Source organism: Zootoca vivipara, chromosome 12 (assembly GCF_963506605.1).
Source record: "Zootoca vivipara chromosome 12, rZooViv1.1, whole genome shotgun sequence".
NCBI lineage: Eukaryota > Metazoa > Chordata > Lepidosauria > Squamata > Lacertidae > Zootoca > Zootoca vivipara.
In genome coordinates, this window is record NC_083287.1 from 31,348,372 (window position 1) to 31,371,941 (window position 23,570).

At 42.4% G+C, this 23,570-nt stretch overlaps 1 protein-coding gene across 2 annotated transcripts in view; it reads right to left on the reverse strand.

Moving 5' to 3' along the window:
- The window catches only part of DYNC1I1 (dynein cytoplasmic 1 intermediate chain 1), a 238,502-nt gene that overhangs the window by 167,478 nt on the left and 47,454 nt on the right, over nt 1-23,570 (reverse strand). For both annotated transcript variants that reach the window (XM_035129401.2, XM_035129399.2), the window contains 3 exons: nt 12,578-12,694; nt 10,748-10,862; nt 7,148-7,238 (listed from right to left, as the gene is read on the reverse strand). In XM_035129401.2, the coding sequence (XP_034985292.2) occupies nt 7,148-7,238; nt 10,748-10,862; nt 12,578-12,685 (314 nt within the window). In that variant the 5' untranslated portion in view covers nt 12,686-12,694. The remainder of the gene's footprint in view (nt 1-7,147; nt 7,239-10,747; nt 10,863-12,577; nt 12,695-23,570) is intronic.

The following is a 23,570-nucleotide window of genomic DNA, read 5'->3' on the forward strand; positions in this document are numbered from 1 at the left end:
AGCACAGCAATGAGAGTGCTTCCTCCAGCTGGGATCTGGATTCCCAGCATCAGGACCAAGTGATCTCTGCATTATCATTTCAACTAACAGATAGATTTGAGAAACAGATGAATAAAGAAACAGAAAGTGCATTAAAAACACCAAAATTCTATGCATACTTATCTAATACAATGGTACATAAAGGAAATTATTAAAATACTGTTGTAGGTTATAAATAATTGTCCTCACTACCTACTTAGTTCAAAGGCAGTTAGTAAGTGGTTGGCTAACGGGCTACATCTAAGGATACATTAATATACAACATTATTTTATAAATTGATTTTTCCAGGAGCTGATCTTCTTCTTTTTAAATGACATAGTGAAGTAGTCTTGTGGCGGTTCCAACCCAGGAAAGACCACACCTTGCCACATTGCAATTTTTAAAGCTGTTCAAAGACACAAGCTGGGAACATATTGAAGTGATCCTAAAGCTAGTAGCAGCTGGCGAAGCAGTGCAGGTGCCACGTATGAAAAGGGGCAGGGGCAAGGCAATGGGGAGCTTGGCATGGGTTGGCTCCACCACTGTGCCCACACCACTCTTGTACAGTAGCCTAGCTTGCAGCCCTCTTTCCTCCATTCAGGCAAGCAAAAGGCATTATCAGAGGACACATTTCAGCCAAGCAAAGACATTTAAGGAAAGTGTGAAGCAGGGCTACTGAAGGACATGGCTATGGCACAGAAAGAATCCCAAGGGCCAGACAGAGAGGCTTAGAGGGCCACACTCCCCTGCCCTCGAGGCAGAGGTTCACCAGCCCTGGACTAGACCTGCCTTCCGCAACCTGATGCACTCCAGATGTTTTGGGCTACCACTCCCATCAGCCCCCACCAACACAGCACTTCCAGGTTGATTCGAAGAGCCTGTGTAGTGTAGTGGTTAGATCTGGGTTGGAAACTGGGAGACCTGGGTTCAAATCCTCCCTCAGCCGTGAGTTTCACTGGGTGGCATCACGCCAGTCAGGCCCAGCTCTAGGTGTAGTCCCGGTGGCGCGGGGCGCCAGGGTGCCGGGCCGGCAGGGGGGGCGCTGCGCGATGAAGCCGCGCAGAAGCCGTGCTGCGCGCTGCGAGGGCGCCAGAGCGATCTCCGCGCCTCAGCGCCAGGGCGCCCGACTGGCTTGAGACCGCCCTGATGCCAGTCACTGCCTCTCACCCTAACTTACCTCTCATGGTTTTTGTTAGGACAAAATGGGGAGGAAGAGAACCATGTATGCCACCTTCAACTCCTTGGAGGATCTAAGAGGTGGGATATAAATTTAACAATAAATTTTAAAAATGTATTTAAAAAATCACTTGCATCTTGGACTTAGTCAGTTGGTTCAATGTGCACCTAAGTGTTGACTCTGCCCACACAACTATGAAATTGGCAAAGAAAAATGGTTGAAAAGCCTGGAAAAATCATTCCAGCACAGTTGCCCATGGTCCCATCCTGGAAAATAACACACTAATCTGTTTCTTTTCCTCAACTCCCCCATCTGCAAAAGATTCAAGAGCATGCCAGAAATGTAGGTTTGCAGAATAAAAGTGGATTAAAGCACTCTGTCACTCAAACATAACAAATCCACGTATATTTTTAATAAGCGGGATGAATGCATGATTAAAGGGAACGCAGCACAAAAAGAAATCAGGATGAATGCTCAGTGTCATCTAACTTCCCCACAATGAATTCCAAATGCTCAATGAAAACCGGACACAGTCTAACACCAGCACAAGTTTTGTGTGAGCTAACCAGGAAGGACACTCAACAAAGAGGTTGCCTGGAGAAGCCCCTAAACATGTTTCCTAGCTGAACACAGAGGGACTGACTTCCTGCACAAAAGTACTATGAATTGATTGGACTGCAAATGGGATAATCACGCTAGATGAGTTCAGTTCCTATTAGTTACACTTTGGAGGGCAAGAGCAAGGGCACTGGCCACACGCTGACACACTGAGATGAAACAATCAATATTAAGTCCATTAAAAGAATAAATAAATAAATAAATAAAAGGGGCCTTGCAGCGGGGCATGTTCAAAAGGATTTGAGCTGTAGTAAGGGAATCCTCCTGGTGACTTGGTTGAAAACTTGCCCAGGATTTTGTGTATCATTGGAAAGGCATTTTTGAAAGCGGTGCCTTCAAAATAAAAATAAAAACTACACAGACAGCCAATAAGATTTTGCTCAGGTGGCCTTGCATGAGTAGAGTCAGAATCTCTTCCTCCCAATACTTCTATCTAATCTGAGTGGTGAAAGAGGAGGGGGCGGAAAACACGTATAGATGCCGAGCACTTTCCGTGCCTAATGTGTTAGAGAAGTTGCCTAGATGAAACTGAAACAAAGTGAAAATGATCTCCGTAACACTGCCAAGGTCATTAATGAAGAAAGTGTGATTTGTCGAATATGCGGCAGCTTCCAATGTTATGAGTATCGTGGGGCCACTTATACCTGCACACCCAAGATACTTACGCGGGGGGGGGGGGCATGTAGCTTGCTCAAGGCAGTCATTACCCCTTTGCTCCATCCTCTTTCAAAACCTGTCAAGTTTCCCAAGTGACAAACAATATTCCGTTAGGGAGAATTCCATTACTGTGTGATTAAAGGAAGAGCTGGGGAACAGAATCCTCAGCGGACAAAGGCAACTGAGGTTACAGGAGGACAATGTTGCCTTGTATAGGCTTTGCACAGGTTCAAATGTCAGGTCCGCCTTTGCTGGCTCCGCACTTCAGGCTAGCTAGCACTGACCCTCTTAATCAGGGACTACCTGATTAACAGCTGGTTCATGATCTGCTTTGCTCATGCCTTTCCGCTTGACAGCAATCATATTTTTCAATTCTCCCCCTTATTAAGATTTTTTTAAAAAAAAAACTCCCTGAATACATTAGGAGGTTTGCTATAATTCAAAACACATAAATAAGCAAGCAAAAGTGAATTTTGTAAGAACTGTTTCTCAACTGCTTACTAGATTCCCACCCCCTTTTGAGTTTCTGGCTCCCCCTGTCTTCTCCTGCAAAATGCATGTGGCTTTTGTTGTTCCTTCTAACATTTTCCATGGGTACCCAATGGTAAGCGACACCTTTGATTTCCTTGGGGCCAATAGATGTTGCCACCTCTAAAAGAAAAGCAGACTAATTAAAGCTTCTATGAGTAGATTAATGAGCACGACAGGGCCATTATCCACCCTAGTTCGGTGACAGCACATTACATATTAATACAGGACTGAGCAGAGACTCAGGTTGCTAAGTCATGCTAGAAAGCCCCCTTAGGGAACAAGAGTGTGCACCCCCTCAAAACTACACCATGAGAAACTTACTAATGAGAACTATAATCTAGACAACCAAACTCTACATTTCCTTGAGGAATGAGAGTGTGACTGCTTTTAACGATGCCACTGGCTCACATGCAAAAGGCTAATTAACCAGAGATGCCCGACTTTGTAACTGGCAGACACCCAGAACCAATCCATGCTTTTTTGGTAGTTGAAACCGCCTGTGGAACACCCTCCTAGCAGATGTCAAACACATAAACAGCTACGTGATTTTTAAAAGACATCTGAAGGCAGCCCTGTTCAGGGAAGTTTTTAGTGTTGGACGTTTTATTGTGTTTTTACTATTTTTGTGTTGGGAGCCATCCGGAGTGGCCTGGGCAACCCTGTCAGATAGGCGGCATATAAATAATAAATAATTGTTGTCGTGGATCCATAATATCTGGAGACCCAAGGCTGAGAAAGGCTGGTTTAGTGTATATACCAAATATATACCTTCTCGGTGGTGGCGCCTTGTCCTGTGGAACGCCCTCCCATCAGATGTCAAAGAGAAAAACAGCTACCAGATTTTTAGAAGACATCTGAAGGCAGCCCTGTTTAGGGAGGCTTTTAATGTTTAATTGTTTTATTTCATTTTTCTGTTGTAAGCCACCCAGAGTGGCTGGAGAAACCCAGCCAGATGGGCGGGGTATAAATAATAAATTATTATAAATTATTATATTGCCATGAAGAGCAGTAGGAAAACCTGGGTCCATATAAATCAAGCACTAATTCACTCATAGGATCAATACCGATTGAAACCACATGACAACCTAAGAAATCGCACAAAGCCGCAAGACAACTGCCATCAATGATGGGAATGCAGTAAAAGTTGCCAGTCCATTTACTTCAGTGCCTTCCATGGGCACCATGATTTGATAGAAATAGTGTTATTTGGAAGTATTAATACAGCAGCCATACTGCTTAAAGTTGTCAATCATTGTTGTTGTTTAGCTAATGGGCAAATGTCAAGATGCTGGCAGCAGTGTACCTAATCGATCACTGTGCTCTACGGGAGGGGGGCTCCTGCAGATACCATCTCATCAGAAGGTCCTTTCCATATAATGTTGGTGTTGGACCTTCAGTATGCCAGTATCTACCCATTGCAACTCTCTCAATATATATCACAGAGCTGGCTTTTCTATTGTCTTTTCAGTTGTAGAAAATTCCTATCCCAGCCTGTATCTGTACTAGATTCCTATCCCAGCCTGTATCTGTACTAGATTGGGAAATTGTTTTTATTCTTGGCTTATTTATTGTTCATTGCTCTGTGGGAAGAATTTTATAAATGAAATGACCTAAGTTAATGCCCAAGAAGATAGCACATGGCTAGAAAGCAGTGTGATGCTGCTAGGAAGCAACTACATTGGAAATGTTTCATTGCTTTCTTCTTGACAATAATACTGCACAATATGAACCGGCATACTTAGAGCTGATGGGAAGACTTGAAACGGTTGTCCTTGAAACCTGAGGTACTGAAGGACAAGTTTGAAGATGCATCCAGCACAGAGATGTAGCAGCCAGCAAAGCCGAGGATCAAAGAATCTCTATCCTAAGACGCAGGCTATGTGGCGGAGGGTGGCGTTTTCCATCTACCACCCGTAGGCTCAGTGTGGTCAGAACAGATGGAGAACAGCAAAAGCTGTCAAGGACCATCAGCAGGCTTGGGAACATCAAGTCCTGCCCTGTGAGGATGGGAACATCTGGGAATGTTGGCATTTTGGTGGAGGTTCATTTGAGACGGAGCAAGAGCAAGAGGCTCACCTCTTTCTGCCAGGAAACTGGTGAGAGGGCAATTGAGGGTATTGGGGAGGAGTCTGCTTTTTCACCTTGACTACTGAGAGGAAGATGGTGACTACAGGGTTGCAGGTTGAGGTGAAAAGAGTGACTGGGTTGAGTGACAGCCTTAGGTTAGTCAATCACCTATAATACTTAGGCCAAGATGAAAGACAAATTCAGATGGTGGTGATCTGCCCCACTCTAGCCATTCCTTTAATTATAAATCTGTTCCTCGTATAATTCACAAGGGCAATGGTTGTAGCAACTGAGATATAAATATTCCCTGCTTTACATTACAAGGCTTCACTTTCTGATCCAATAAACCTTCATAGGAAATAACAAATTTCCATTTTACCTGTGGGTATATTTCTGATACCCACAGCAATTCATCTCTACATCCCTTTAAAAAAACTCATTTAAGGCTACATTTTCTCTCACACTTTTTGTTTGTTTGGGATTCTCACCAGTCCTGCTTCACACATTCCTTGAGTGTTTCTGGTTGGCTGGATGTGTCCTTGAAATCTGATAATACGTGTAATATAGGCAGGTGTGTGTATATAGAAACTAGCAGGGCCGGTCCACCCATGAGGCAAGCTGAGGTGACTGCCTCAGGCAGCCCAATCCACAGAGGCAGCAGATCCCAATTTACATCTTTATTTCCCCCCCCCCCCCATGTCCCTGATGTAGATCTTCACTCACCCCTTCTTCCCTGGCAGGCAGGGGGGTGCCATTTTTGTGGTTTGCCTCAGGTGCCAAAATGTCTTGGGCTAGCCCTGGAAACAAGTCTAGTCTGCAAAGGTAACATTTACATTTGTTGTTTTGCATCTTGCTTCCTCCACCACTGGCCCATGGCAGGTTGCTGAAAAGGGAATGCAGTCTTTAGGCTGAAAAAGGTTCCCGACTCCCAACCTACAGGCTCCTTTTATTGTACTCCAATAGAACAGGTATATTTCCAGACCCCATAGTCTTTCCTATGCCCCGCGGAGGACCTTAAGGTCCACAAATAACAATATTTTTGAGACCCCGAGCCATAAGGTGGCTAGATTGGCCCCAACTAGGGCCAGGGCCTTTTCAGTATTGGCCCCGACTTGGTGGAATGCTCTCTCACAGGAGACCAGGGCCCTCTGGGATTTGACATCTTTCCGCAGGGCCTGCAAGACGGAGCTGTTCCGCCTGGCCTTTGGGCTGGACTCAGTCTGACCACTATGTTTTTTCTCCCTTATGGTTTTGATTTGGGCCATTTTAAAATGAGGCTGCATTTTAAAAATTTCTTAAATCTAAATTGTATTTTAAATTGTATTTAAATCTAAATTGTTGTTACTATTATTATTGTTACTATTACTATTACTATTACTTTCCCACTAATTCAAGAAAGGCACAGGCTGATTGGAGTTGATGCTCAACAACACATGGAGGACAACACGCTGGTGATGAGACAACACCCACCAAACCTTAAGGCAACGGGCTAGCAAGGCAAGCTGTGTGGCGCACACAGATCTGTCATCTTACTGTTGGTTCTTTATCTTACAGTGGTCAATAATGCTACTCAGGAACCAGGTTGGTTTCAGGGGTATATATTTGCAGTTTGACCTACTTAGCTGCACAACTGTGGTCTCTCAACTTTTTGCCTAATTAAAAGGGGAGTTACTTTCTGCACCGGGTGCAGGAAGGGATGTGATAGGATAATTGGTTAATTGAAACTGTATTTAATTTGATCAAATGCCTTGTAAGCTGCTGGTGAGGAGGGGTGGTGGTTTGCAGCGTTTGGCTGTTACGTTTTCAAAAATAAAACTAAGAAAAGATCTTGAGGACAGCTTTTTATTTCTGCGCTCCATTCGCTGCACACACTCTGCGTTGATGAAGAAGTTCAACACTTACAACTTGGGAACATATATCACCTGAGGTGGCCGCCCCACCCTGGTCAGTAGTAGAGCCAGCACTGGGTCTACCCAATATTTACAACTGGGTGGCAGGGCATGGTAGGAAAGGCATTCGCATCAAAGGAATCCACAATGAAAGCAAAGAGCACACACAGACAGAGAATTTCGTCTTACCTTCCTACGGGTCCCAAGTCTCCCGAATCTTGGCTTCCGGCTTCGCTGGGAGTGCTCACTGATTTCGGAGAGGGAGACATAGGGGTTGGGACTAAATAATGAAAATAACAGGTATCCCATGTTAAAACATGCAGCGACTGCACTGATGAAGAGCAGTGTGAGACAAATCATAAGCGAGGATCCGAAATGATAAAACGGTTGGATGAGTGGAAGAGTTTGAAATGGTGAAACCAAAAGGAGGAAAAGAGGAAAGGGAAAGGAAGAAAGTCAAGTGAATTCTAAATATTTTGGCAAATTAAAAGTTGAAATGAATTTTAGATTGGCCTGAAAGCGAGTTATGATAGTATCAGTACTCAATGTTAAGACCGACTCTGAGTTTTTATTTAATTTTTTAGATTTTTAGACATGGAAACATATTTAAAGAAGTAATATAGGCCTTGGATATCTTTTTTTTTAAAAAAGTTAAGGGTAACAGAAAATGGAAAATACTGTTTCTGCATCGTGTTAAAATGATTTTCTTTATGAGAGCTGCAGTTGCTTGAGCAAACATTGGTTTATATCAGGCATCCCTAAACTGCGGCCCTCCAGATGTTTTGGCCTACAACTCCCATGATCCCTAGCTAACAGTATCAGTGGCAGGGGAAGATGGGAATTGTAGTCCAAAACATCTGGAGGGCCGAAATTTGGGGGTGCCTGGTTTATATCCAATGCAGGTCATATTTAGAGTAGACCCACTAAAATTAATGGACATGACTAACTTTGGTCCATTAATTTCAAAGGGTCTACTCCAGGCACATTTTTCCCCAGGGTGCATTTTCCTCCTCGCACTGTCCTTGCTAGCCCCATGCTACTTTGCAAGTCCGATCCCACATCCCGGCCTCGCAAAGCAGCATGGGACTGACAGGGCGTCAGGATGACGCAACAAGCATGCACCCTTCCAATCAGACCAATCGGATTGATTGGAAGGGCGGATGTCTGCCCTGCTGCGTCCTCCTCAAGCCACCCTCCGTGCCCCCCCCCCAGGCACGCCCCAGGTGCTGGGAAGGCACGCTCCACCGCTGCCTGCCTGTGCAGACTAATGTCACCTGACGCAAATCTACACTGCTAGGCTTTTAGCTTGATCCAAACAGCTTTGGCATTTTTCTGCCAGAACTGTGAAAGTGTTATACCTCCAATGATTTCACTGGAAGGCTTTGGTTTTCATTATTCCCCTGTTCCACATGCTAGATAGGCATTTCTGCAGAATGACTGCAGGGTCACAGAACCCAGCTTGTTTAAAACTTGGGAACTTCAAAACTAATCCAACAGTAGGGGGGCAATTGGTTGGGACCCTGCCAAGTGAAGTTAAGGCAAAACCTAAGTCAGCTAGCTTGCTCACACAGTGCTCAGCCTAGGCCCAAGAGCCCAAAGTAAGACTGCATGGTGATTTAGTTTAATAAGTCCCCCCAACCCCCACAAAAAAGACAAGCTGTGGAACCTTTCCATTTCAAGCACTGAAATCAAAGATAGACCAATCACACTTTTAAAGTGGAAATGCTGCTGTTGTTTTTGAATCTAGATTGGCAAGGGGGCAGGTAATGCAGAAACAATTCTACTTCGACTAATCTTCATGGTAGCCACATGGAGGAAAATGTAGATCTTATAATGCGACATCACCTGTTTCAACTTGGCCATTTAAAAATGCACTGTTTTACTTTGTTAAATCAAAAATAATTTCCCAACCACATTTTCTTTTTTTCTTTTCCTAGCTAAATCCTTCACATCTCCTGGTAGAAGTGCCAATCAAATGGATTGGTTGTGGCACGAGGTCCAACACCTTACACATATTCTCACTAGGAACTGTCACTAAAACGAATCGCGAGTGCAAAAGGCATTCATTTTTCATGACAGCCCTTTGGCAGGTACAGGTGTGAAGTGGTAGGTGATGTGCTTATTATGCATCCATTCTGCTTCTTTGGCTTTATCTGAATCGGGAAGAGCTGGTTTTTAATTTGCATGAATAGCCTACAAAGAGAATCATGGCTTTAGAGCAGGCATAGGCAACCTTGGCTCTCCAGATGTTTTGGAACTACAACTCCCATGATCCTTAGCTAACAGGGCCAGTGATCAGGGATCATGGGAGCTGGAGTTCCAAAACATCTGGAGAGCCAAGGTTGCCTGTGTCTGCTTTAGAGCCAAGAGATGCATCATGCTGTATTTTAATATGGCCATCAATGCTGGCTCCAGGTTTTCTTGCTGGCTTACAGAACTGAAGCCATGATCCACACTAGGAAATATGCTTGTTTTATTTAATTATTTCTACATTTATATCTCACCTTTCCCCCAAGAAGCTCACGGTGTGGTCCATAGTTCTCCTCTTCACCATTTTATCCTCGCAGCAACACTATGGGGTAGGTTAGGCGAAGAGACCGTGACTGACCCATGGTCACCCGGTGAGCTTCATGGCTGAGCAGGAATTTCAACCCTGGTCTCCCATGTCTTAGTCCAACACTCTAACTGCTACATCATGCTGAGGTTCATGTTGGAGACCTCAGATTGTATTTCACATTCCTAAAAGCCCTACATGGCTTAGGCCCGGGTGGCAAACATCAGGCCCAGGAGACAAATGTGGACCTTCCGACCTCTATTCAGCCCATAGAACACTTCTTAGGCCACGTCCCCTAGCAGGTCATCTTTGCAAGCCACATCCCTCGTGAGTTCTGCTCCTCACCTTCTTTGCCAGGTTGGAATATCCTTGAACTGTGACAATGCCTCTTCCTAAAACTCTTAAGGAGTTTCCATGAGCGCAGGAAACTTTCCCACTGCAAAAAAAAAGTCGCCTTCCAACTCACAGAGGGCAATGGGAACCAAAGTGGAGCAGAGTGAATGGAGCCTAGCATACCTCCTCTACCTCTGTCACATGTTCATGTAAATCACTTTTGAATGCCTAAATAGGTCTACGATTAGGATGGAATAAAACAAAACAGCAGAAAAAGGGTGGGAGGAAGGGACATATATATCAAACAAGCGCATTCCAAGCACATTTTCCACCTCAAAGAATTCTGGGCACTGTAGTTTGTTAAGGGTTGCTGCAAACGGTAACTCTGTGAGGGGTATACCACAGTGCCCAGAATTCTCTGAGGGAGAAAATGTGCTTGGGATGTTTTTTAAATGTACAGTGTGTACGTATAAATTTATGTTTCTTTTCTGAGTTTTTTTTTATGATACTTGTTTTAAAGGTCAATAAAGGGCTCTATTTTCAAAGGAGCAACTATTATACGTAAGAAAAAATCAGATGAATGAAGTGGAACCAAGCCAATTTTCAGAAGAATGGAACAGCGACAGCCCAAGATGGTGCGAGTGGTGTGGCCCACAGAGAAACCATTTTGAAATGTCTGGATGAGAATGAAACATAACAGACACACTGAGATTCAGGACAGCTAAAAAGCAGAAATGCTCTGAATTGGTTATTGGGGCGATATGAAACGGTGTTTAAGCAGAAGACGTAACGTTATGAACAACAGCCAAAAACCAAGAAAAGAAAAGCATGCAACGGTCAAAAAGAATGTGCGGATCTTAAACAGTGGCTAAAATGTTTTGAACAGGTCTCTCTCTGAATACCTAGAGGTGGTTCTGGAGAAATACCAATGCTCTGAAGTAAAGCTTCTGTCTCCCTTCTCTTCCGGTCCAGATCAGAATCTTCCTGAGTTGGTTCTTTCTTTTGCTGAAAATCTGACTGAAATAATAGTATCGGACAATTAGCTGAAGTGAAAGAAAACTGAAATTAAAGGAGAATGGTGTTTCCTGACGCTAGTGGCAGCTTTCCCCTTGGTGCAATAGGAAATGGTCACCCACCCACCCCTCGGCCCTTCCTGGTGCGTCTTGGGCCACATCCACACCATACATTTAAAGCACTATGATACCACTTCAAACAGTCATCATGGCTTCCCCCAAGGAATTCTGGGAGTTGTCGTTTATTAAGGGTGCAGAGGGTTGTTTGGAGAACCCTATTCCCCCTCCCAGATTTACAATTCTCAGAGTGCTTTAACCATCAAGGCCTCTTCTGAGAATTGTAGTTCTGTGAGGGGAACTAGGGTCTCCCAACAACTTTCAGCACTCTTAGCAAAGGTGGGGTTGTGTATGTGTGTCTCAGTTGCTTCTAGGGAACTATCAAAAGTGCAAAATGGAGGGAAGACAGCAAAAAAACAAAATTTGCAACATCAATTTCTCATAGCAAAGCCCAATAATGGTATGAAATGCACGTACGATATTAAAGTGTCAGTTTAAAGCAAACCAGTTATTAGAAAAGGGATAACAGGTGCTTTAAACTGCAGCAAATGTTGACATCTGAAAGAAAAGAAACATAATCACTTAATGCTTCCTTGACTTTGCATGAAAATGAGTATCCGTTCCCTGTCAATTCTCATCTCTATTTCGCTAAGTGACTGAATAAAAAAGAAGTGCAAATCCCCTTAATGAAAAAAAACCTTACGCATATCGTCAAGGACAAATAAACTAATATGTCAGTCAAACCTTAATAGAACTAAAAGATGTTACCAAGCCAGGAGGCTAAAATACAACAGCAATTATCGTTTACTTTGCTGAAAAACAGTAAGTGCAAATCTGCTACCGTAGCAACTAGGCTAGCCAGTCACAAACATAAAAGGGGGGGATAGAAAAGACAGGTTTTAAAGGAACAATAAATATATTTAAAAATAGACACATGGAACCTTTGGGAATTGCAGCATCAGTCAGTTAAAAAGAATTAAATGTATACTGTATTTACATTTTTTAAAATTAAAATAGAATTGAGGTGGGGCAAAAATAAGCTTTTGGCACCATGGCATCACTGCATGGGATCCACAGGATCAGTTTAACAAAAAAATTCTAGTTGTGGGGGACACTTAAACCCTCCTGTACGACTGTATGCAACCTTTGAGCTGTGGATTAGCTACTCTGGGTAGAAGTTCACTGTCTTAAACCACAGTGAATCCACACTGAGTCAAGACTTGAAGCTGGGTGTTCCAGATTCAGTCCAAAACTTTTCTCCCCACCTGACTGGATCAGCCTGTTTACACCTGCAGTAACTGGATCCAAGCTGTGATATAAAAGACAATAGAGATGTCTTCCTACACAAAGTGAATGAAAGGACAGGATTCAAAGAAGAAGAAGAAGAAGAAGAAGAAGAAGAAGAAGAAGAAGAAGAAGAAGAAGAAGAAGAAGAAGAAGAAGAAGAAGAAGAAGAAGAAGAAGAAGTCAATAGCTAATTGGGGAACACCATAAGCAGCATCGCTTATATATACTTATGTCAGTGCTTTTCTTCTAGAAAAAGGGTGCCAGTACTGGGTACCCCTGAGTACCTTGTGTACTGACTTGTGTCGAGGACAGTAGAGAATATACATCCAAATAAATAAACAATCAAAAATGGGAAGGGAGCCTCAACAGCCTTACCTCTTTTTTCTTCCTTTCTTCTTCCTTCCGTTTCTTCTCCTCCCTTATCTGAGCCAAACGCTGCTTTTTGCGTTCAAGCTCCGCTTTTAAATCGCTCTTGTCAGACATGGTGATTCCCTGTTACAAAGCAAAAGTAGCAAATTTAGATTTAGGAAAGGGGGGGAATTGAGGTCTCTTTTCTGCCTTTGATTGGCATGGGGGGGGGGGGAATTCTGATGCAACTATAAGTATAACTTGGTAATTCTCCAGTGACGGCTGGAGATCAGTAAAAGAATGAACAAAATGGTAAGTATATTAAGCTAGACAACATGAAAAGGTCTCTGCCTCGTTTTGTTTTGTTTTTGTTTTTTATAATAAATTTTTATTGATTTTCCAACATACAAACATACAAGAAAAAAAAAACATTATATACATCAAGATTGACAGCACGACTTCCTTCCTTCCAGTAGATGGTAAGTTATTTCAATCTCATATCGTATTATTTAATTCATTATATATGTATCATTGTGGGAGTTATGTTATTACCACTAACGTTTTCATACCTTTATAATTAATTTTTGCATATTCAACAAATTTACTCCATTGCAATTTGAGTTTTCCTTCATCCTGATCCCGGATTCTGTTGGTGAGTACGGCCATTTCCATATATTCTAGAAGTTTCGACTGCCACTCATTAATTGATGGCATTTCGTTAATTTTCCATTTCTGGGCTATTAGAATTCTCGCCGCCGTGGTGGCGTACAAAAAGAAATTTTTATCAGTTTTTGCTATTTCTTTATCTAAAAGTCCCAACAAAAAAATCTCCGGCTTTTTGGGAAAGGTGTATCTCAGAATTTTCTTTAATTCATTGTAAACCAGATCCCAAAACTTTTTAACCTTTTTGCACTCCCACCACATGTGGTAAAATTCTCCCACCGATGTTTCGCATTTCCAGCACCACTTATTTTGATTTCTATATATTTTAGATAATTTTACTGGTGTTAGGTACCAACGGTGTACTAACTTCATTACATTTTCTTTAAGAGAAGTACATGCCGTAAAGTTTAGATGTTCTTTCCATAATTTGGTCCAGCTATCGGTGGGTATATTGTGCCCGAAATCTCTCGCCCATTTGATCATACAATCCTTTGTCAACTCATCCAACGTGTACCAATCCAGTAATAAATTGTACATTTTTGATAATAATTTTTGACTATTTTCCAATAATTCGATTTGAAATTTCGACTTTTTTGCTTCAAAACCAATTTCTCTTCTATCCTTATTAAATAAATCATTAACTTGATAATATTGTAGCCAACCGGCGAATTTATCCTTAATCTGGTCATAAATTTTTAATTTAAAATCATCTTTCGTTTTTACAACAATATCCTCATACATAATTCCTTTCTTATCCATGTTCACTTTTCGTATAGCTAAAACATTTAAGGGAGCAACCCACCATGGTGTTTTCCTTTCTAATAGAGCTTTATTGCGGTTCCATACTTCCAAAATTGGACCCCTAAATACATGACTTTTAAAGCCAGTATGGATTTTGTTATAGCACAGATAGGCATGCCAGCCGAATCTATTTGTATATCCCTCAAGGTCTAACAAATCCGTATTTTGTAACATAATCCAATCCTTGATCCATACAAGGCAAGCTGCCTCATAGTATAGCTTTAACTCAGGCATGGCAAACCCTCCTCTCTCTTTTTTATCTACAAGAATTTTTTGCTTAATTCTGGGCTTCTTTCCTAACCACACAAATTTAGATAGGGCTCTTTGCCACTCCTTAAATTGGGAAGTCCCTTTTATTATAGGAATATTTTGGAATAGGAATAAGAGCCGTGGCAGAACATTCATTTTCACCGCCGCAATCCTTCCCCAGAAAGATAATTTAAGTTTCTTCCAGCATTCCATATCTTTGTTGATTTCTTTCCAGACTGTTTTGTAATTGTCGTTGAACAGATTAATATTTTTCGCCGTTAGCCACACTCCTAAATATTTTATCTTTTTGGCACATGAAATTCCTAATTGTTCTTCTAATCTCTCACTTTCTTCTTTTTTTAGATTTTTCAGAATCATCTTGGTCTTTGTTTTATTGAGCTTGAAACCCGCCACCTTGCCGAATTCTTCCAAAATTTTCAAGACTTCCGGTAAGCTTGTGTCTGGTTGTTCTACAGTTACTGCGAGGTCATCGGCGAAAGCCTTGACTTTATATTCTTTTTTCCCTAATTTAATGCCCTTTACTTCTGTATCATTTCTCAAACGATTATTCAAGATTTCCATAACCATGATAAATAACAAGGGGGAGATAGGGCAGCCCTGTCTAGTCCCCTTAGAGATATCGAATTTTTCTGTCAAGTTGTTATTTATTATTAGCCTTTTGTTTTTAGACCTATCTTCCGTTGCTTTTGCACAGTTTTAAAACTACTATCATGGTATAATTGTAAATCACATTGAGTTGCATATAAAAGACAATTCATAGGTAATGAATAACAACAGCAACACCCGGAGTTTGAAAGGGCAACTGAATGATTTTTCACCAGACCACCTTCTGAGCTTCTGGTTTTGCCCTGATTAAGGCCATTAAAATCTAAGGCTATGTTCAAATAACTGCTTACTCGACATCCAGGGTGCTTCCACTGCTAATTCTTGAAGCTACACTCACATGATGTTAGCCGCAATCCCTATCAATCCCGAAGTTTCTTGGCAAATTCTGCTGTTTGATGCATTTTTCTCAAACCAGCTTCACTCCAATTAGAAAACCAGAGGTAGAGTAAGTGGTAATGCGAACACTCCTTAAGAGCCATCACTCAGGCCCAGATGAGCACACAGGGGCAGATGATAGTTTGATGAGCCAGGGTTATGGGGCAGAAAAACCCAAAGGGCTGCCCCTCTCTGTTGTGAACAACTCTGATGTGAACAACTAGATGCAAATGTAACTTGAAAAGCAGCGGGGGGAAATCACCTGCTATGTTTCAAGCCACTATTGTGAACATACTCTTTAAATTCACTTTCCACACCTCAACAAGGTTCTCTCACCCAGAACCAAAAAACAAACCATTCCTATTAAGCATTGTTAACAAATAGAGGCCATTTTGGGGCACACATTGCTCCCTACTTTAAAGGGCCTTCTCTCCTGGGAGCAACTCCTGCACCTTAATTGTGCTCAAATTCTCATCAGCATTCATTTAAGCAAAACTTTTGGTTCTGAACAACTAGCCTTTCACCCCCTCAGTCTAGGATCTGAAACCCACCCTAATCTGTGGTTTAGGCTATACCCTGGTGAGCCTAAATCACCAGTAACATCACACAGATGATTAATAGGTTAAAAGGGAAGAAGGGAAATTGGATCCAGGGTAGGGAGGGTTGAAGGGAGGGAACAGTAAAATCAATATGAGAACTGTTACAGAGGGTCAGGTAATGGCATCATTATGGGTACAAAAGCACCGCTGAGCAAAGATTGCCCTCAGAAGCATCGAGGAAACTCAGGGCTACAACCAATTATACTCTCTTTTTAGTTTTGCATTATGCCTCACTGCTCAATTACACTAGCCGAGCTTTGACTCAATCAATGCTAATGCCACGTCCATGTTGCTAAGGGCCCTTTCTGTAATGGGTGCAAAAAGGGATTTTAAAAGGGTGACAAGGCTACATTGACAGGAAATCCGATATGCTCAGTGTAACTACGAAAAATGCATTTCTTCCACCACCCTCCTTTTCTCTTTAATTTTCAACACATTAAAATCATCATACAAACAAAATATTCCACCCTGACCCAGAAGATGACATTCTCCTAAGTTGCCCTGTGTTTACGAGACACCACTTTTATACTCCTCAACATTTCTCAGATGGAAAAGAGACATTCTCTTCTACATCAGGAAAAGAACAAATGTGTGAGGGAAGGGATCGTGTACAATACCTTCAGCAGATAAATGGAATGGGGGGGGGGAGAAATTAGCTGGAAGATGACTTAATAATAATAATAATAATAATAATGGAAACTGAGAACGATCAGGAACAGTTCAATAGTAAATCCTATTGAACTCATTGGGTCTTAGTTCTGAGTAGAGTGTGAAAGGCTCAATTTACAATAAAGGAATAAACACTCCATGTATTTCCTAAAAGGTGGCTGGCTGCTGAAGCATTGCAATTAAAGAACTTGAAGTGGATTGGTTACATTTTCCTTCAAAATTATAGCAAGAGCTTTGTATGCCAGCTTCAACATTTCCTTCATTTCGTGCAGGTATTTTATTTTCAGTATAAACAGGACTCCGTTTTCGCACCATTTGTTCTCCGAGATGTGTAGAGGAAGAAAAAGGAAAACTGGAACATTCCAGGGTCACATCAGAAACCGGGGTGGCTTCTGTAATTCCAGGACTGTCCATGGAGAATTGGACACTTGAAGAGTATGCACTTTCTTCCATGCACGAGATCTGCTGCTACACTTTTTAAAGTGTGCAGGCAACTTTGCAGGAAGATATTTATAAAGAAGTTGGGTTCTGTCACTCGCAGTGCTGACACAAGTGTCTCATAGCTTTAGGGGTACAGTGCCTAGAGTGACACCAGTGTGTGTGTGTGTGTGTGCGCGCGCGCGCGCACATGTGCAAACAGAGAGAAGAGAAGGTGTAGTTCTTGACTGTCTGGAATATGTTGTTGAACTGTAACGCCACTTGCTTGCCTGGTGGAGACAGGTACAGGTAGGAACCTCAGACTTTTGCATGGCTGGACCTAAGAGGTCCTACTGAACCTAAGAGTCACATCCACTGCCTGACTCATCAGTGGCATGTGGGCCCCATAAGATAGTCCACAAGGAATGTAACCCACAGGCTGACAAAGGATCCCCACCCTTGTTTTAGGCTGTGTACATTTAAAGCACATGGCTCCACCTCTCAAAGAATCCTGGAAACTGTAGTTTGTTAAGAGTGCTGAGAATTATAGCTTTGTGCAGGGTAAACTGCGCTTCCCAGGATTCATTGTGGGAAGTAATGTGCTTTAAATGTGTGGTGAGCACTCAGCCTTGGTTACTCAATTGGCTGTGATTCTAAACGGCAGCATGAAGTTGCTGCTTGGAATGCAGTCTGTGGTTTTAGAGTATTTACACAGATCTACTATGTAGTATCAGCCAGACTCTGCGCTTCCCTCCCTCCGCCTCCTCATTAGTAATGTGATCTGCCTTCCTCCATAGACAGAGAATAGATGGGAAAGAATGGCACAGTTTTCCCACAGGCCGTCTCAGCACAAATGCACAGTGACATCACCCTTTTTGTCCTCTGCACAATGCCATTCTGTCTCGTCAGCACAATTGTTGATTCCTACAACTCGGAAGACACTGAAAGGGTGACACACAGCATTTGTGGGCATTTGCCAAATAGAAGAATAGGCCATTTCATCATCATTGAAACGCTGTAGTGTTTGTAAGGATTTCGGATCATTTGGTTCATAAAGTTTTAAAATGTTAATAGTGTTTGTTTTTTTAATGAGCTCCCAGCAGAGCTAATGGGTTGCGCCCAATGGGTGTGCCGTCCATTCATGAAAGGGTCTTTGATCCGGTGGTGGCTTCTGTGAATGGAAGGGAGATGATTTTTGCCAAGCCCCTTTCGCCTATGCCACCTCCCATGCTGTTCCAGAGGAACCCCCATTATAAGAACTTATGAAGAAACTGGCTAGATCTGACCAAAGGCCAGTCTAATCCAGCATCCTGATCAATCAATCATTTTATTTGTATGCTGCCTTTCCTAAGTTAAAACCAGGCTCAGCGTGACAGACAACAGATAAAAAAGATATGTTAACTACAAACATAACAAAAGTAGTCCTAAGCAATAAGCAAAACACCAAAAAGTATACAACCAAACTGAACAATTTCCACATAAATCATAAGATACCAAATAAAGGTGCAAAAAATTAACAACCACCATTTTGCCCTCCGGCGAAAACCCCTAAGCAATATCCCAGCCCAAGACTCTGTTTGGCATCCTCAGCTTTTGCAGCTGGAGTCAGTCCGGGCCCCGCCCATAGCTGCCAAGTTCTCCCTTTTTTAAAGGGAAATTCCCTTATGCTGAATAGGCTTTCTCGCGAGAAAAGGGAAAACTTGGCAGCTATGGCCCCGCCCTCCCAGGCCAGGTGGGAAAAGGCCTGCGAGGCAAGGAGCAGGTCTTCTAGGAATCACAGCCAAGATGGTTTCTCACTTCTTCAGCAGCCTCAGTTTATCTCATGGTGGCCAATCTGATAAGAAGTCCTCAAGCAGGCATGAGCATAACAGCACTCTCTCCACTTGTGGATCCCAGAAACTGGTATTCAGAAGCATACTTGTACATTTTGGAGCAGAGTTGGGGGAGTGGGAAGGTTCAGGGAAAGGGGGAAATGGGCAAAATAATTATACTTCTAGAAATATGGTAACCCGACTCCCTCCCTCACCCTTCCACTGATGGTGCATCTAAGAGCCATCTGTGAAGGAAAAGATGCAATTCAGTGGTTTATGGTTATGTTTACTCGGGGTGGAGTGGATTGGTGCTGTGATGTGACACTTTCAGAAATGTTCCATGGTGACAAGACAAAGTGAACAGCAAGTGCTCATAGCTGGAAGGTCCCGAAATGTTAGAAATTGGGACTGGAAAAGTATATTTGGTTGTCATTGCAACAAAAGAAAAAAAAGTGATGCTATTTTGCTGAAGAACAGTTTGCTGTCTATAGTTTTATACTGTGAAGTTTCTTAATTAAAAACAAAAAACCCAGTTAAACCAATGCAATAAATGCCTGGAGTACTATGTCCAGTTCCAGGTGCCACAGTTTAAGAAGGATATTGACAAGATGGAACAAGTGCAGAGGAGGGCAACCAAGATGATCAAGGGTCTGGAAACTAAGCCTTATGAGGAACAGCAGAAGGAGCTGGGTATGTTTAGTCTGGAAAACAGGAGACTGAGAGGAGATGTGATTGCCAAATATCTAAAGGTCTGCCACATGGATGATGGAGCAAGCTTGTTTTCTCCTGCTCTGGAGGAGAGGATTTGAACCAATGGATTCAAGTTACAGGACAGGAGATTCCAACTAAACATCAGGAAGAACTTGTAAGAGCTGTACGATAGTAAAGCAGACTCCCTTAGGAGGTTGTAGATGGCCATCTGTCATATATGATCTAGTTAAGATTCCTGCATTGCAGGGGGTTGGACTAGATGACCCTCAGGGTACCTTCCAACTCTACAATTCCACAATTCTATGAATGCAGCCATAGTGGGACCTGCAACAAAATGCTGCACTGTGCCATATCCCTGTTCATGGTTCCAGCCAGCATGCCATGCCCTTTTCCAGTATACTCCATTCTATTCACTATCTCCATGGAAATCCATTAGCCTCCTTGCCCCCAACCAAAAGTAAGCATGCCATGCCTCTGGACATATTCAGTCCTCAATAGGCCATTGCAGAGTGCACTCTCTTCGTTTGTTTTTTCTAAGGATGTTATATATCTCTGCAGGGGGTCGTCGTCCCCACCGCCCAAAAATCCTGTTACTTCCTTCTTCTGTTTGGGTAGTGCCATTTTGACCAGAAAAGGGATTCAGACTCAAAAAATGAGTTTGCTATTAGTGTATAAAGATTCCATAGATACCGTAATTCACAACTCATAATGCTACCTATCTTTCTCTTTACCTTGTTTAGGCAATGCAAAAATTGCAGATGTTGCAGTTTAGAAAATCAATAACAGTTTCATAGTTGTCCCAGTTAACAACTGACCTGGTAACCTCATTGATCCCTGCAGTGATGGCCTAAATGTACAATGCATGCCCACTATGGGAAAACTGAATGCATCGTCTGTCTGTTCAATGCAGGCTTTGTTAACAGAGACACAGAAAACATTCTAGGAAGGTGGAAGTTAGGAAAACCCATCCCCTTCTTGCATGTACTTCTCAGGTTATATCTTGTAAATATGTTTTTAAATGGATGCTATCTAAATAAAATCAGTTACAATGTTAGATAGGGGAAACGATGCAAAGGAAAGCATAAAGCTGACTAAAAAAGCTAAAGGGCCCCTGACCGTTAAGTCCAGTCGCGAACGACTCTGGGGTTGTGGCGCTCATCTCGCTTTACTGGCTGAGGGAGCCGGCGTACAGCTTCCGGGTCATGTGGCCAGCATGACTAAGCTGCTTTTGGCGAACCAGAGCAGCACACGGAAACGCCATTTACCTTCCCGCTGTAGCGGTACCTATTTATCTACTTGCACTTTGACGTGCTTTCGAACTGCTAGGTTGGCAGGAGCTGGGACCGAGCAACGGGAGCTCACCCTGTCACGGGGGGTTCCAATCCCCGACCTTCCGATCGGCAAGCCCTAGGCTCAGTGGTTTAACCCACAGCGCCACCCATATCCCATAAAGCTGACTACTGGCATTCTAATCCGCTCCTCTCCCCACCCCAAAAAATGACATGGAACCTTTGTCACACTGCTTTAAGTGGAATGTATTTCCATGTTTTAGGATCATGGGTGTTAAAACTAGGCTGTTGGCAAGAAAGGTTTTAGAACAAACGGCAAATTGAATATGCTTGATGTTAGTGGAAACAGTAATGGGCACCAAGATAATTTGGGGAAAGGATTTGGGAGAAGAAATAACCCCAAAGCAGCAGAAAGCCAGTGAGATCTGTGGTCAGCATACAATTGGAAGAATGCTGTGGAAATGTTGCACAGATGGAACTATGTACAGCTAAGTCTGTCTCCCCAAATTGTTGGAAAGGATGTGGGGGGGGGGAGGAACTGATGCACACTTTTGGGAGCAATGGCCACAGGCAGAGCGGTATTGGAATGGAGTACAGTACTATGATAAATATCTAGAATTGTAGGACAAATGATTAGGAAAACTCCCAAACTACTTATTGTGTTTGAAGAAGACATTACAAAAGGAAGATCCAAAGAGCTTGTATGCTTTACGTTGGCTGCAGTTAGGCTTTTCGTAATCAAAAAAAACTGGGAAAGTCCTGTAGAGATGTCCATAGACTGTTATTGGTATAATAAGCGTTAGAAACCAACAGTAACAAAGCAGCTGATTCATCAGATATTTGTGATCATGCGGCTAGTGAAACCAGAATTGTATTTCACTGTATGGGATAATTTTATTTCCTACACTATATAAAAATCTCAAGACCCTGCCCCTGGAAATATTCTTAGCAAGCAAGGTCATAAACAGACATTATGAAGATTGGGTTTCATTTATAGGGCAGTACTTGTGGGGTCTTCATTATAATCTGCAGTTCTTGGTGTCAGCAATAAGGGGCTGGAAAAGTATATTCTATTGTCATTGTAACCAAGGGGGGGGGGGGGAAATGATGTTATTTTGCTGAGGAACAGTTTGCTGTTTATGGTTTTATACTGTGAAGTTTCTGACTTAAGAACAAAAAAAAACTATAAAAAAACTGCATGAGAGCAACAGTTGGACCCAGCAAAAGGGAAAGTAGAAATTATAGCAAGCAACCAGCCTTGACTTAGGGACACACTGTATCTCAAGATTCTGTAGCCTCCTCTGTCCAGGAACTGAAATGAACATACACAACACAGTGTTGTGATGTCGTCAAAATTTAGCAATAGTCTAACTGAGATTAAATATTGTTCCATCACCCAAATTGTACAGATCAATTAAAGTCCATAGTGTGTTCATCAAATCTTCTGCAGGTTAATCAAGATAGCCTCCCATGTTTTCTAGCTACAGAGATGATCATATGGAAAGGTATATTCTCATGCTTCAGGGAAATTCATTTTATGGTTCCAGAACTAAGCAACATATTATCTGAAAGATCTGAAACAACATTACACAGAAGTAGAAGTGGAAATGTGCAACATCATGTAACAAGAAAAATTGGCAGTTATGATCTGATGGCATGCTGGGATTCAGTATGAACACTGCTGATCTTTACAAAGCAAACTTTTTAAGTACAGTAAGTGCCTATGTTCAATGGGCCTCACTCCAAAGCAAGTGTGCACAGGATTACAACCTAAATTTGCACCATAGACTTATTAATTGTTGTCATGTTGAAGTCACTGTCATTATTGTCACTAGCAGGAGCAATCAGAACTTTAAATATTGTTCCAGCAACTATTATCTAAGACAAGCACATCAAGTGGAGATAATGGTTTTCTGAAACTGATCTATCCCATTGATTTTATGATGTAAAATGTGCAAAAAATTATTGAGGCCTCAGCATGCAATTCATAATAGGGAATTGTTACTGAGTAGGAGATTTCTGAAATGGAGACTTGCTGTGGGTTAAACCACTGAGCCTAGGGCTTGCTGATCAGAAGGTCGGTGGTTCGAATCCCTGCGACGGGGTGAGCTCCCATTGCTCGGTCCCAGCTCCTGCCAACCTAGCAGTTCGAAAGCACATCAAAATGCAAGTAGATAAATAGGTACCGCTACAGCGGGAAGATAAACGGCGTTTCCGTGTGCTGCTCTGGTTCTCCAGAAGCTGCTTTGTCATGCTGGCCACATGGCCTGGAAGCTATACGCCGGCTCCCTCGGCCAATAACACAAGATGAGTGCCGCAACCCCAGAGTCGGTCACGACTGGACCTAATGGTCAGAGGTCCCTTTACCTTTAGGAGATTTCTGAAAAGGAGACTTGCATAATATGTTCCTTGCATAACATTTCCCGTGCAGACAGCAGCTGAGTTAACAATATATATAAATTTATAAATACATATTTTATATAAATTTAATAAATAGTAATGCTAATATGTCATGCTAAACCATGGTTTAGTGCAACAAGTGTGTACAGGAACAAGCTGCTGCAACCCTTCAACTTGTGTGTGACCCCCATTCCTATTTCTATTCCCATGTGTCTGGAGCAGAATGCTCAGCCATGGTTTGTCATGCAGCTGACTATTTGATCCACGGTTATGCACTGTTCACCTACAGAGCACCACCGTTTTAGTTTAATCAGATATTCAAGACCACTTTCCGTTTTCAAGTAACTTATGCAGCTTGAGACAGTCTAGTTTTTCTTAATTTTAATTGAGAAGAGGACAAAGCGGAACC